The following is a 14259-nucleotide window of genomic DNA, read 5'->3' as shown; positions in this document are numbered from 1 at the left end:
ACCCCAGGAGTGGCCAGGAAGGGAGAGAAGAGGCCGTCAACATGTAGCTTGAGGCCTGACTTCAGGCTGCAGTTAGGTGGTGTTTAGCTCATACCTTGCAAACCAACACCATGTTATAGCATAGTTTTGAAGTAGTTGCCAACTTTTAAAAATCTAGGGCTTTTTTTTTTTTTTGAATTCTAGATTCCCACCTTCCCTTGAAAATAATCAGAAAATCCGATCACAAGGGGCCTGCCTTCCTGTATGGCAACAGTCACTTGGTATTAGGCAGTCACTGCTCTTCTCTAAAGGGCACGGGCTTCTAGTTCATCACCGTCGCCACATCTCTCCGTTGATGTCGGACAGCAAGGCTGACTGCCCGTGATGATTGCTAGCGTAGTGTGGGAACTGCTAGATCCCTTGTGCCTGTCCTCTTCACTCATGTATGTTATATTCCTGGGTCCTGGAGGCACCTGAGGTAAGGACTTTTGGGTTAGGACCATAGTCTAGAGGACCTTAATGTCAGCATGAATAATTTTTTGTTCATTGAGTGTGTCACTGACGGTATTTAGTCAACTCACCATCCCGAACTAGATAGAATTCCTGAAACTGATGGATCCCCCTTAAAATCTTCCATGAATTTTATATGAGTCTTTCATGAATACAATAAACTATGGCCTAATGTGGCTTTGTAAATAAACACCAAACACTTTCCTGTTTTCGGGCAGACATGACTAAAATGAAAATAACTAGCAAGCTTTGTGGCCTAGGACAGGAGTTGGCAAGCTTTTCCTATAAAAGATCAAAGAGTAAATACTGTAGGCTCTGCAAGCCATATGGTGTCGGTCACAACGGCTTGTGATGTGAAAGCAGTCATAGTGTATGAATAAGCATGGCTGTATTTCAATAAAACTTTATTTGTGGACACTGAAATTTGAATTTCATTTAGTTTTCATGTGTCATGAAATATTATTCTTGTTTTGTTTTTTTTTTTCCAACCATCTAAAAATGTATAAAATTCTTCTCAGCTTACAAGCTAAGCAAAACAGGTAGCAGGCTGTATTTGGTCTGCAGGCCATCGTTTGCTGACCCTTGGCCCGGAATAAGAGAACATTTGAGTTGAAAAGGGCTTTGAAGTCTGTCTGGTTTATCTCATCCTTCTGTATATGCAAAAACCAAGGCCCAGTGTTGTTGGGCTTAAAGTTCACAAAAAACAAGTAGACGTTTCTAATATTGATTACAATTCTGCAGAGCCCAAGAAATATAGGATAGAGCAGCATGGACAATGGTGTCTACACTCCAGGTAAGGTTTTTTTTCTTTTTTAAAAATTTTTTATTGTTATGTTAATCACCATACATTACATCATTAGTTTTTGATGTAGTGTTCCATGATTCATTGTTTGTGCATAACACCCAGTGCTCCATGCAGAACGTGCCCTCCTCAATACCCATCACCAGGCTAACCCATCCTCCCACCCCCCTCCCCTCTAGAACCCTCAGTTTGTTTTTCAGAGTCCATCGTCTCTCATGGTTCGTCTCCCCCTCCGATTCCCCCCCTTCATTCTTCCCCTCCTGCTATCTTCTTCTTCTTCTTCTTTTTTTTTTAGGTAAGGTTTTTTTTCAACACAATTTTAAAAGATTTTTATTTATTTATTGAGAGAGATAATGATAGAGAGAGAGCATGAGAGGGGGGAGAGTCAGAGTGAGAAGCAGACGCCCCGCTGAGCAGGGAGCCCAATGCGGGACTCGATCCCGGGATTCCAGGATCATGACCTGAGCTGAAGGCAGTCGCTTAAACAACTGAGCTACCCAGGCGCCCTCAACACAATTTTAAAAAATCAGATTTGCCGACATTGAATCTACCTTCCCAGACACATCTCATAGTACATCCCAGAACAATGTCTCACAGCACATACCCCACAGTCATAGAATAACGGCTCAGTGTTTCCTTCATACACACTTCTGCTTTTACAGATGCTGTCCCTTCTGCCTGAAATGTCTTTCCTGGCAAACTCCTATTCATCTTTCAAAACCCCACGCAACTGTCAGGCCTCCAGGCATTCCCCAACTTTCCCTTCCCTTTTCTGTGTTCCATGGTTCTTGTGTAAACAAGTACGGTAGATATTGCATGATGTCAACATCACTTATCTGTGGTCTGTCTTCTGTTAGCCTGAGAGCCTCTTAAAAGCAGAACTATGTTTGTTCACCTTTGCATTCCCAGCCACCAGCATGACGTCTGGAACTCAAGGTTGGGGCCCAGAAACAGGCTGTTGGGGGGGTGGGCAGGGCGGCACCTCACCTGAATCTTATGTTAGTGCTTTCAGGAACAATCACCTCCTCGCAGATCTTCTCCAGCGTGGGCATCCAGCTCGTGGCCAGGTGGCAGTTCTGTAACACCACCCAGGTCCCATCTATGATGGCAGTGTTGATCATTTTGGCAGCAATGGAGCCTTGGCCTTGGCCAAGGGAGATGGTCTGTGTTCTGGCACCTCCCATGCCAAGATCGTCGGCAAACTTCAGCAGGCCTGCAACCAGGAAGAAAAGGGGGCTTTTGAAAAAGGACAGGCCAACTAAGACCATATTAACAATAACAGTGCAGAAGGAAGGGTTACAACAAAATCACTGGCTCCTGTCAACTACAAAAAAAAGCATCTCTATGCGGAAGCTTCAGATTTCTGGTAAGAGGGTAAAAGAAGCTACTATTGATTCCTCTTTTGTTCTGAATACATAGACATTCTTGATTAAAAAAAATTACACATACCGGAAAAAAATTCAGAGTCTGAACGAAAGAGAAATTCCCAGGTGCCAAAAATGAAGAGGGAACTCAAAACTAGAGAGGTGAGCACATAACCAAAGAACTAGAAACTGGGTTGTTACAAATGTATTTTACTAGAAAAATAGGCATGTGTATAGTGAAATTTCAAGTAAGTCTCTTTCACTTCTCTCTTCCTCAGAGGCAGCCAAAGTTACTAGCTCTTTGTGAATCCTTCCAGAGATATTTTATGCATTGAAATGAATGCATATATACTATTATACTTATGTGAATTGTAGAAAACTACATTTGCTTCTCTCATTTAGATCTTTCCACATCAATACAAGCATACCTCAGAGATACTGTGGGTTTGGTTCCAAACCACTGCAATAAAGTGAATATTGCAATAAAGCGAACAAATGATTTTTTTTTGGCTTCCCAGTACATATAAAAGTTATGTTCATTAAGGGTGCAATAGCATTATGTCTAAAAAACAATGCATTTACCTTAACTTTACAATATTTTATTGCTAAAAAATGCTAACCATCATGTGAGCTTTCAGTAAGTTGCAATCACTGATCACAGATCACCATGACAAACATAGTAAGAATGAAAAAGTTTGAAATATGGCCAAGAATTACCCAAATGTGACCCAGAGACATGAAGTGAGCAAATGTTGTTTGAAAAGTTGCACCAATACTCCTTCTACCACCTTGGAGCCTGTGGAGCCTGCTGGGAACAGGACACCTTTTTTTTTTTTTTTAAGATTTTATTTATTTATCAGAGAGAGAGAGACAGGCAGGCAGAGGGAGAAGCAGGCTCCTTGCTCAGCAAGGAGCCCAGTGTGGGACTCGATCCCAGGAACCTGGGATCATGACCTGAGCCAAAGGCAGACGCTTAACGGACTGAGCCACCCAGGCGTCCCTGGGAACAGGACTCCTAAATTGACAAATACATCTGGAAGGCTGTGGTCCAAGGCTATTTTTCTTCGGAACCAGAAGGAGCAGACAGCTCTTCTTAAAATTGGAGGTGTTTATGCTCAACATGAAACTGAATTCTGTCTAGGCAAGAGATGTGCTTATGTGTATGAAGCAAAGAACGACACAGTGACTCCTGGTGGCAAACCGAACAAAAATAGAGTAATGTGAGGAAAATTAACTCGTGCTCATGGAAACAGTGGCATGGCTTGTGCCAAATTCTGAAGCAACTTTCCTGCCAAGGCCATTGGCCACTGAACCGTGTGATGCTGTACCCCTCAAGGATTTAAACTGACTGAAAAGTAAATAAAGGTGTAGATTTGTTCTCTTTATTTTTTTTTAAAGATTTTATTTATTTATTTGTCAGAGAGAGAGTGAGTGAGAAAGAGAGAGAACAAGCCGGGGTGGGGGGGGGAGGCAGAGGCAGAGGGAGAAGCAGACTCCCCGCTGAGCAAGGATCCCGATGTGGGACTCAATCCCAGGACCCTGGGATCATGACCTGAGTTGAAGGCGGATGCTTAACTGATTGAGCCACCCAGGCGCCCCAATTTGTTCTCTTTAAAAAAAAGAGGGGCGCTTGGGTGGTTCAGTCAGTTAAGCATCTGCCTTCGGCTCAGGTCATGGTCCTGGAGTCCTGGGATCGAGCCCCGCATCAGGTTCCCTGCTCAGCGGCGTCTGCTTCTCCCTCTGCCTCTGCCCCCCTCCCACTCGTGCTCTCTCTCTCAAATAAACAAATAAAATCTTAAAAAAGAGAAAGAAAGAGAGAGAGGGAGAAAGGAAGAAAGAAAGAAAGAAAGAAAGAGAAAGGAAGGAAGGAAGGAAGGAAGGAAGGAAGGTAGGAAGAAGGCACAAATAGACTAGCTTGATGCAGGTTGCCACAAACCTTCAATCTGTAAAACAAAACAAGACAAAACAAAACAAAAACAACAAAAAAACCACTGCATCTGCAAAGTGCAATAAAGTGGAGTGCAATAAAAAGAGGTATGCCTGTATGTACAGCAAAGTCTTATTGTTTTCATGATTACTCAGTATTTCACCATTGGAATATACCATATTTCATTTAACCAGTCTAGATGTTGGGAGTTTGTGGAGACATGACTTTTGCACTCATAAGAGACAGGGAGGCTGGAACTGAGACTTTTGCATACAGTTAGGATCCTCAAAGGGCTACATCTTCATGTGAAGGTGGCCAGGAACTGGCTACTGGTCAAGAAGCAATGTGGAAGCTCATCACCTGGGTAGAAAAAGTAAACAACTCTCCACTGAGAAAACAACACACGAAGCCTTTGCCACGTGCGGATGAATGGTGTGAGTTTACGGTACCCTTTGGGTGGGATTCCCAAATTGAGAAATTTCCCATAAAATTGATCCAGAATGGCAAAAGCCCTGGGGCATCAGGGTTTGCATATGCAAAGTTGTTCTGTTGGGGCACTTCTAAAACCCAAGGTATTATGAGACTCCCATGAAATAACACAAGCTTGCTGATTGTGAACTCACAATGACAAATTACAAACTACATGAGGAAATATATGACTATAAGGGATAGTCAGCACATAGAGCATTCAGAAGAATGAATACCATCAAAGATTACGTATGGTCTCTGTTATGGACTGAATTGTGTCCCTTTCAAATCCATATGTTGAAGCCCTAATTCCTAGAAGCTCAGAATGTGGCTTTATTTAGAGATGGGGTTTTGAAAGGGATAATTAAATTAAAATGAGGTCATTAGGTGAGGTCCTAATCCAATAGCACTGGTGTCCTCATAAGACGAGGAGACTGGGACATAGACACACTCACAGAGAGAAAACCATATAAAGATGCAGGGAGAAGTTGGCTAAAAACAAGCCAAGGAAAGAGGCCTCAGAAGAAACTAACCCTGCCGATGCCTTGATTTTGGATTTTTAATCTCCAGAATTTGGAGAAAATAAATTTCTCTTGTTTAAACCACTGAGTTTTGGTATTTGTTTTAGCAGCTCTAGCAGATTAATATAATCTCTGAAAAAGACCATGAAAGAAACACATCTAAAAATCATTAAAAGACGGACCACAAAGCATAATGAAACTCGGAATTCTGTGGAAAAAAAAAATACATGGATTTGGAATAAAACAAATAAAACTTCTAGAAATGGAAAGCATGGTCATTGAAGATAAAAACTCAAAGCACTGACAGAACGAACAGGGTAGACACAGCCAGAAAGAGAATTAGTAAGCAGTAAGGTCTTCAATCAATGATCCATCTGGTAGGACCCAGATTGTGGTTTCCAAATGCCCTGGCCTCTGCCGAAAGAACTGGAGTTCCTTCAAGAAAAGTCTGTACAAGCTGAGCCCGGAATACATGGTAATTCTGTACAGCAAGGAAGCTATAAAAAACTACTGGGGTTATGTGAGAACTTTAGGCGTGAAGGAGCCCCCACAGGCCGGGGACTGAATGACGTGAGAATCAAAAAGAATTATAAATAATAAGACACCGCCATGTTTGAAACACCCACTATGTTAAAATCTATGCGCTCACGGGGTGCCTGGGTGGCTCAGTCGGTCATTTGAGTGTCCAACTCTTGATTTCTGCTTGGATCATGATCTCAGGGTTGTGGAATTGAGCCCCACGTCAGGCTCTGCCCTTAGCAGAGTCTGCTTCTCTCCTTCTGTCCCTCCCCACGCTCTCTCTCTCTCTCTCAAATAAATAAATAAATCTTAAAAAAAAAAGAAAAGAAAAATCTATGGGCTCACAATGGCTCAAAGAAAATCTTAACAGCTTAAGTAACTTTGCAGGTTACCAATTCATTAATCCAAAAGCTGAGAAATCAAGGAATGAACCAAACGTCTGCTGGTCCTTTTTGAACTACACACAGTCAGAGTAAACCAAAGAGATGACAAAGAAAAATTCTTCTTTATAGAAGAGTTCCAGCTAATAAATGTGGAAGGAGTGATAGAATTAAAATATCGTTTTGCAACCCCTAATGAAATAAGGGATTTGGGGAATAATTTTGTTAAGGCTGCTAAAAATCATCAGGTTGGTTGTTTCCAAAACATACTGGAATTACCCGAAAAGCTTATAAAACATAATGCCTGGGCCTCATTCACAAAGATTTTAATTTAATTGGTGGAGGTAATGGCCTGCACTTGGAGATTTTTCTTAAAGCCCTCCCAGGTGATTCCCATGGGCAGCCAAGATTAAGAACCATCATCACATTAAGTGTGAGGCCGATGGGGAGCTTTACAAGGGAAGTGGAATGGGGAGGTAGATCACACTGACAATGCCTGAGTCCCCTGATCAATCTTAATCAGGAAAGACAACCAGATAGAATGTGCTTCCTAGTGTGAGGTACTACGAGGGACACAGTAGCCATGAGGTCTCCTGGGAAGTTCTCCAAGCTGCATCTGATCAGGCCTCTAGCACAGACAGATAGGAATATGCAACATAAGGCTTTGGATGTAACCGGCCTGTCATCATTTTACAGAACATACTCTGACCTTTCCTCCATTTTTCTTCTTTACCTTTCCCGGTTTCCCCTCATTTCTCTTGTTTAAATCTGTCACGTAAAGGACATAGGGGAAAAGAACAAAGCTACTAGAAGGGGCCATGAATTGATCTTTGACAATAACACTGTGGTATGGGAAAGGGGAAGGGTACCAGTTCATTTCAGCTGGCTCCTCTGACTTGCTCTGCGGGGCAGGGGTGCTGGCTTTGTATCTGGGTCGGGATAGATGTCAAACTCCCCAGCTTTCACAGGAGGATGGCAACCTTTGTCATTTGCATTTCTGGTACTCTTTCTTCATTCAGTAACAGAAAACTAAAGCTTTGAGATCCAACAGAACAGAAAACTAATCTATTCCTGTGAACAACTCATACCTGTTAATATGCAATAATCGGTTTCTGGAAAGATACACAAACTGGTAATGATGGTTACTTCTGGAAGGGTTAGGAGGAAGATGTACCTTTCACCCTGCATGATGGTTTCTCAACCTCAGCACTACTGACATTTGGGGCCATTTTGGGATAATCCTTTGTTGTGGGGGACTGTGCAGGGTAGATGGTTAGCAGCAACCTCAGCTTCAATCTACCATATTCTAGTAGCATCCCCTAGTTGTGACCAAAAAAAAAAAAACATGTTACCCCACTTTGCCAAATGTCCCTTGAGGGGACAAAATGGCACTGGTTGAGCCACAGTTCTGTACTTTTCTGCATTGCTTTTTTTTTTTTAACTATACACAGTTATACACAGTATTAATTATCTAAAAAAAATTAATTTAAAAATCAAAAGAAAAGCCTAACTGGGAGAAGCAATAGAGAAAATGATTTAAGACAAAGATAATAAACTAGGGCGCCTGGGTGGCTCAGTTGGTTAAGCGACTGCCTTCGGCTCAGGTCATGGTCCTGCAGTCCCGGGATCAAGTCCCACATTGGGCTCCCTGCTTAGCAGGGAGTCTGCCTCTCCCTCTGACCCTCCTCTCTCTCATGCTCTCTGTCTCTCATTCTCTCTTTCAAATAAATAAAATCTTAAAAAAAAAAAAAAAGATGATAAACTAACAGCCAACAGGCTTAAAACTAGCCCCGGTCTGGTCCTCACAATTTTTAGGAAAAAATGTGAATGAGTTATCAAAATGTAAAAATGGGTAATTTCCACATTTCTGATTTCTCTTGAACAATCAGGCGATCTGGCCATCCTGAGCTCACATTATCAGACGGCACAATGCTTGGGAGCTGAGTAGCAGCTGCTTCCTTTGGGTGGGAAAAGAAATCTTCAGTAGTCCCTTCTAGCCCCACCTGAGCCTGTTAATGGTCTGGCTTTCAAAGCATCTGAGTTTGAGATTCCTGCTATAAGGGACATGCTGTTGTTACCCAACTGTGCATTCTGGACCATTTATGTTCTTTATACAACATTCTGCCCTTACCTGCCATTGGGTCTGCACCCGGAGACAACACGAAAATCAACGGTACACAACAACTGGAATCATTGTAGGACCCTTGGAGATCAAATGTAGGGGCTTCGATGTACACATCGCCCATGTGTTCAGCAATGAACTCCCGAATAGCTGGAATGATTTTGTCAGGCCTCAAACATCGTAGGACCACCATCCTCTCCAATCCCTTAAGGAAGTTCCAAGATCCAGGGAAATTCTCCTCATGGGGCCAAGTGGAGTCATAGATGAGCTTCCACTCCTCAGCATTTTGTTCTAAATGTTCCTTGAGGCCCTTCATTTTCGGCAATGCCGAGGCACGGACCACTTCTGCCCATGCCTTCTCAGACAGCCATTCAGGAGCTGGGTTGGGGAAGGGGTTGTCCAGGGCAACACCTCCAGTTAGAAGGAAATACCAAACCTCCTCATTAATTTGCTTTTTCTCTTTCATGATGCCGATGGTCAGGAGGAGGGAGAAAAGTAGCTTGTCCTTCTCAAACAGAGAGCGGCAGACATTGTTGTAGATGCTGAGGGTAAAATGTTCAATGATGTACTCAATGCGAAGGTCCAGTTCTTCACTCTTACTGCTGTGGGCTAGGGAATGCACATAGAGGTTTATGAACCATGTCAGGGAGTACTGGTACATGGGCTCGATGTTGGCCAGGTTGGAGATACAGAAGAAGATGGTGGCAGAGTGGACAGCCACTGGCTTGTAGCCCATCCGAGTCTCATCGATCTGTGTTTCTGTTACTGAAGCAATTTCCTGTTTCTCAGAGATCTCTTCGGACAGCATTTTGGAGGAGGACAAAACTTTGATGGCAGTCTCGTCCTCGAGGATGTTGCCCTCAGACAGGGAGAGGACCTCCAAGATCTTATCTTCAATTTCTTTTAGCTGCTTCTTGTTCTTGGCACTTTCCACAATCAACTCATTCTTCTTCTCTTCCAGTTCTGGCTTCTCCTTGGCGGCCACGATGCCAAGGAGTTGATCTTGGAGACCTAAGGGTGTGATCATGAAGTTGAGGAGGCAGACTTTCACGGCAACTTCAGGGAGGTAATGTGGGTTCCTCAAACGGGTTGTGATGTATAACTTAAAATCCCTGGAGTATTCGATGATGTTTTCACCCAGCCTCATGTACTCAACCCCTTGCTGCCTGAATGTGGACTTGAGCAAGATGGGCTCAATAAAGGCGTCCAGCTCTTCTCCAACATTTTCTAGTAGGACAGGAGTGCCAAGCTGCAGAGCATTTTCCAGTGTCCTCACATAGGTGGCATCTGAGAATTTGATGACGGACAGCTTATTTGCTTTCTCCATGTTTTTGACCCACTTATTGGCCTGCCCCTGAGGGTCAATCATTAAGGCCCAGCGTCTGGAATTGGACACAATGATGCCATTGTCAATGGAGAAAGAGTCAATGGGCAGCCCAGCGATTTGCCAGGCACGGATTTTTACAGGATCTCCTAACGTGTTGCTGAGACTGAAGTCACTGGAGCTGGGGATGACCTTGTCTTTACACTGGGCCAACCACTGCTTCTGGCACCTTGCCCGATAATCCACAGTAAAGGCCCCCAGGTAAGCCACAGTCCCTGAGGACAACAGCACATCCCCTGTCAGATCAATATACCGGATCTCCAGCTGCCGGGCAGCTTCTGTCCATCTGTCCTTCTCTCCGCCAAGGCCACTGATCAGCTTTTCTGCCCTGACCAGCTTTTGGGAGCAGATTTCAATGTTTTCCTCCAAGGTCTTTTTCTTGGTATTCATCTCTTCAAAGTCATCGTTCAGGGCCTGGAGGCGGTCTTCCACCAGCTTCAGTTCTGCTCGCTTCTGGTTCAGTTTCTGCATCTGTGTATCTAGCTTCGCCTCGGCCTCCCTCAGCCGCTCCCGTTTGGGAGCCACAACTTTGGCCACACGATCGTACACCTCCATGGCCCTCACCCATTTGCACAAACCTTCACAGGCAGATGACACATTTTTAATGACAGCTGGCTGGAAATCTGGGTGATCAATGAATCTTTCCCGGATCCGCTTCATGATCACTGGGGGGATGTTGTCTTTGTCATATGTCTTAAGACTCTCCAAGAATTTCAGATCTCCAAGAATCTTCCTTGAAACTCCCCAGTAATCTTCTATCATTTTACCTGTTTAGAACAAGAAATGGAGATTGGACTACTATTAAGACATTCTGGCTGAGACTTAAAGGCTTGCAATGGTTACTCCTATTTGGGGAAAAATCCAAGGTCCTGCCAAGGATGTTTTGGGCAGGAAAATACTCTGTCTGATACCATAATGATGGATACATGTCATTATATATTTGTCCAAACCCATAGAATGTGCAATACCAAGGGTGAGCTCTAATATACACTATGGACTCAGGGTGATAATGATGTGTCAATGTAGGTTCATCAATTTTAAAAAATGTTCCACTCTGGTACAATAATGGGAGATGATATGCATGTGTGTGGGTTAGGAATATATGAGAAATCTCTGTACTCTTCTCTCAATTTTGCTGTGACCTTAAAATTCCTCTAGAAATATAAAATCTAAATAAAATAAAGAAAAATCTAAGCTTCTCACAGTGGTCCAGGAGGCCCACGGAACTCATCCACCTCATCTCTGCCTTGCTCCTTAGGCTTCAGTCAGGAAGAACCTTCCTTCAACTCCTCAATGATCTTAAGTGCTTCCCTACTGTGAGCCCTTCACCTAGCCTGTAAATGGCATCTAGCTGGCTCCTAACCAGACTTCAGCTCTTTTAAAAGTCACTTCCCGGGTGCCTGGGTGGCTCAGTTGGTTGAGCCTCTGACTCTTGGTTTCAGCTCAGGGCATGATCTCATGGGTCATGATCTCATGGGCTGTGAGATGGAGCCCTGCGTTGGACTCCATACTCAGCAGGTGGTCTGCTTGAGATTTTCTCTCTCCCTCTCCCTCTGCGCCTCCCACTCTCTCTCTAATAAATAAAATAAATAAATCTTTAAAAAAATAAATAAAAGTCACTTCCACTGAGAGGTCTCCCTAGATTTCCATTACTAAGCTGGGCCACTCTATCCCTCCCACAGCATTTTCTTGCATCTCAGCTGCTAGAATGTCCATTCCCTTTACAGTGTTTATGTAACCTGTTTATGCAACCTTTTTTTTGGCTTCTGCTGTGTTTACTACAATCTGGCATAGTGCCTGATACTCAATTATCAATAAATATGTATCGAATGAATGTTGCCCCTTGTCCCAGTCATAGAGAAGGCAAAGGAGCCATGGGTATGTGTTTTGAATATTCCTTTTCAAGTCTGGGAAGTGGGCTGGATGGTACTCAATCAGTCCTTGTGAGTGAGGCAGTCTCAAGAGAAAGAGCAAGGGTGGGGAAGCAGCATGAAGGCTTGTAACTATACAGAAGGCCGTCCTTGGCCTACCCAGTAACAAAGCAGGGCCCTCATTCTCCCCAGCACCCATCCTGCTGACTAATGATTGAGTGAGCCTCGATCCCATCCCGGGGCTGCACCCCTTTTGTTCACATGCTGGAAATGAGTTGTAAGCCCTTTTGGCTCACAGCACATAAACACTTGCCAACCTCAGGCTTTTAAAAAAAAGTTATACTTGAGAAATCATATTAAGTACAATAGGTCAGATGTGTCCTGTTTCTAACGCAAGCACAGTAACCAAACAAATATTTCCCATGAAGGTTTTTGTCTGCATGTAGGAAAATTATCTGCTTCATTTACATTCAAAGGTAATGAATTCAATTGCTCTTTTGTTCCATCTTCATGTTCTGGCTAAAATTCTGCAGGATCAATGAATAACATACACCATTTGCTTCAATTTTAAAATAAAAAAGGTGAATGGTGGTCCATTTGCAGATCATCAATGATCCAAGAAGAGGATGAACTTTTGTGACCTTGGCCATGTTTTGCGTATCTTAGCCCTTCTCCACCCTGGCTGCACCTTAGATCATTTGGGAGCTTAAAAAAAAATACAGCTCAGGCTGTGCCCAAGACCAATGGAGTAAGAGTGTCTGGAAGTGAAGGCATGAGCTTCAGCATTCTTTACATTCTGTGGGTGATTCTAGGGTGCACCCAGGGTGGAGCAGTGCTGGGCTGGCTCATCCTTACTCAGCTGCTTCCCTAAGGGATTCTCCTGTGAAGTCCACTTCCTGCTTGTCCATTCCTGGTCACCTCTGCATCTTCTTCATGTGGTTTTTGGCCTGACACCCATCCCGGAAGAGGAAATGCTAGCCAATGGGAAGCAGAAGCCAGAGGTTTCTGAATGAGGGATCAGGGTTTCTGAGCATTTCAGAGGAATAGCAGGACTGTTCCCAGGACAGGAGCATTCAAAAGGCAGGGAATATTAGTGAAGCTGGTTTTTAAAGTCCTTGTTCAGTTCTAAGACACTGCTATTAATAATACAAAGTCCTACATCTCATTCAGATTTTAAGGAGAACGAATACTCTACCTATTAATGCTTCTAGGTTCAATTATAGGAGTGTTCCTCCCTGTCCTAATCCTTTCTCCCTGTTTCTAAGTCTGATTCCTTGTCTTCCTCCCCTCAGTCTCTGCCTCCCTATGCCCCATCTCTTTGCCCCTAAGTCTCCATTTCCAGCTCTTCTGTTCCCTCTGTCTGCCTCCCTCCCTCCTGACTTCTTGCTTAGTTCATTATATCTTTGTGTGCCCCTCCAGCTGTCTGATCTTTCCATCTCTCTGCAGTTCTGTCTCATTCTCTGTCTTTCCTTCTCTGGTTATCCATCAGTTTCTCTCTCTCTGTTTATCTTTCTCTAGCTCTTTCTGTTTCTCTTCCCCGCAACCACTCACTACTCTGTCAGTCCTTTCATACCCATGACCTTCATTTTTTTTAAAGACTTTATTTATTTGAGAGAGAGAGTGGCAGAGGGAGAGGAAGAAGCAGACTCTCCCACTGAGCAGGGAGCCTGATGCGGGACAATGAGATCATGACCTGAGCTGAAGGAAGGCAGATGTTTAACCAGCTGAGCCACCCAGGTGCCCCCCATGACCTTCATTTTTGTAATGATTTGCAGAGGCAGGGGCCTTGACTAAGCTCAGCCTCACCTAAAGATGCCTGTCTTTTCCCTGACTGAGTGAGGAAGGTGAAGGCACAGGAGAGAGCTGTGCGGATGAGCATGCATGAGCTTGGGGCAGGTGGGTGAGGGGCGCGGTACCCCTCCTGCCAGGGAAGAGCAGCCTGTGAAGGCCACTGAGGGGGAGTGAGTGGGGGGCGACGGGGGTTACCGCTGCCGCTGGAGTCCGGCTTCCTCTCTGGTTTCAGCCCTTTCATGACGCAGATGCTCTCCATGACCAGCTTGACAGGGCCGGGTGGGTTCTGCATGGACTTCACCAGCGAGATGTCTGCTGGGTTCAGGGTGTCCAGTGCAGACAACGCGGCCTCCAGCGCTGGCATGGCCTCTGCCAGGTCCCCCTCACATTCATCCTGCGGGCAGCACGGGGAGGGGGTAGGGGGATGAGTGCCTGGTGCCCCACGCACCCGGCACTCACTTCATAGAGGAAGCTGGGAGAGGCTCTTCCTGGCCCTCCACGTCCTCCCAGGATGGTGCCCCCTCCTGGAGTTCAGCACGGGAGGGTGGCTCTAACCATTGAGTGGCAGCAGGGAGGCATGCATGGACTTTCGGGGCTGTGGTTTTGATGTGATTTGTGATC

The 14259-nt window shown here is 44.5% G+C and overlaps 1 protein-coding gene and 1 long non-coding RNA gene across 2 annotated transcripts in view; one reads left to right on the top strand and one right to left on the bottom strand.

Moving 5' to 3' along the window:
• Nucleotides 1–14259, bottom strand: part of DNAH3 (dynein axonemal heavy chain 3) — a 162820-nt gene that overhangs the window by 14436 nt on the left and 134125 nt on the right. Inside the window, exons 51-53 of the mRNA XM_078074713.1 lie at nucleotides 13834–14032; nucleotides 8602–10743; nucleotides 2279–2504 (exon numbers count right to left, since the gene is read on the bottom strand). Coding sequence (XP_077930839.1) covers nucleotides 2279–2504; nucleotides 8602–10743; nucleotides 13834–14032 — 2567 coding nt within the window. The remainder of the gene's footprint in view (nucleotides 1–2278; nucleotides 2505–8601; nucleotides 10744–13833; nucleotides 14033–14259) is intronic.
• Nucleotides 996–9749, top strand: LOC144382249 (uncharacterized). The gene is made up of 3 exons (XR_013448830.1): nucleotides 996–1282; nucleotides 2295–2657; nucleotides 9554–9749. It is a non-coding gene; the product is annotated as an uncharacterized LOC144382249 (long non-coding RNA).

The sequence above is a fragment of the Halichoerus grypus genome, chromosome 6, assembly GCF_964656455.1.
Source record: "Halichoerus grypus chromosome 6, mHalGry1.hap1.1, whole genome shotgun sequence".
Classification (NCBI taxonomy): domain Eukaryota; kingdom Metazoa; phylum Chordata; class Mammalia; order Carnivora; family Phocidae; genus Halichoerus; species Halichoerus grypus.
The sequence above is the reverse complement of the archived record's forward strand: the minus strand, read 5'-3'. Positions and strand labels throughout refer to the sequence as shown.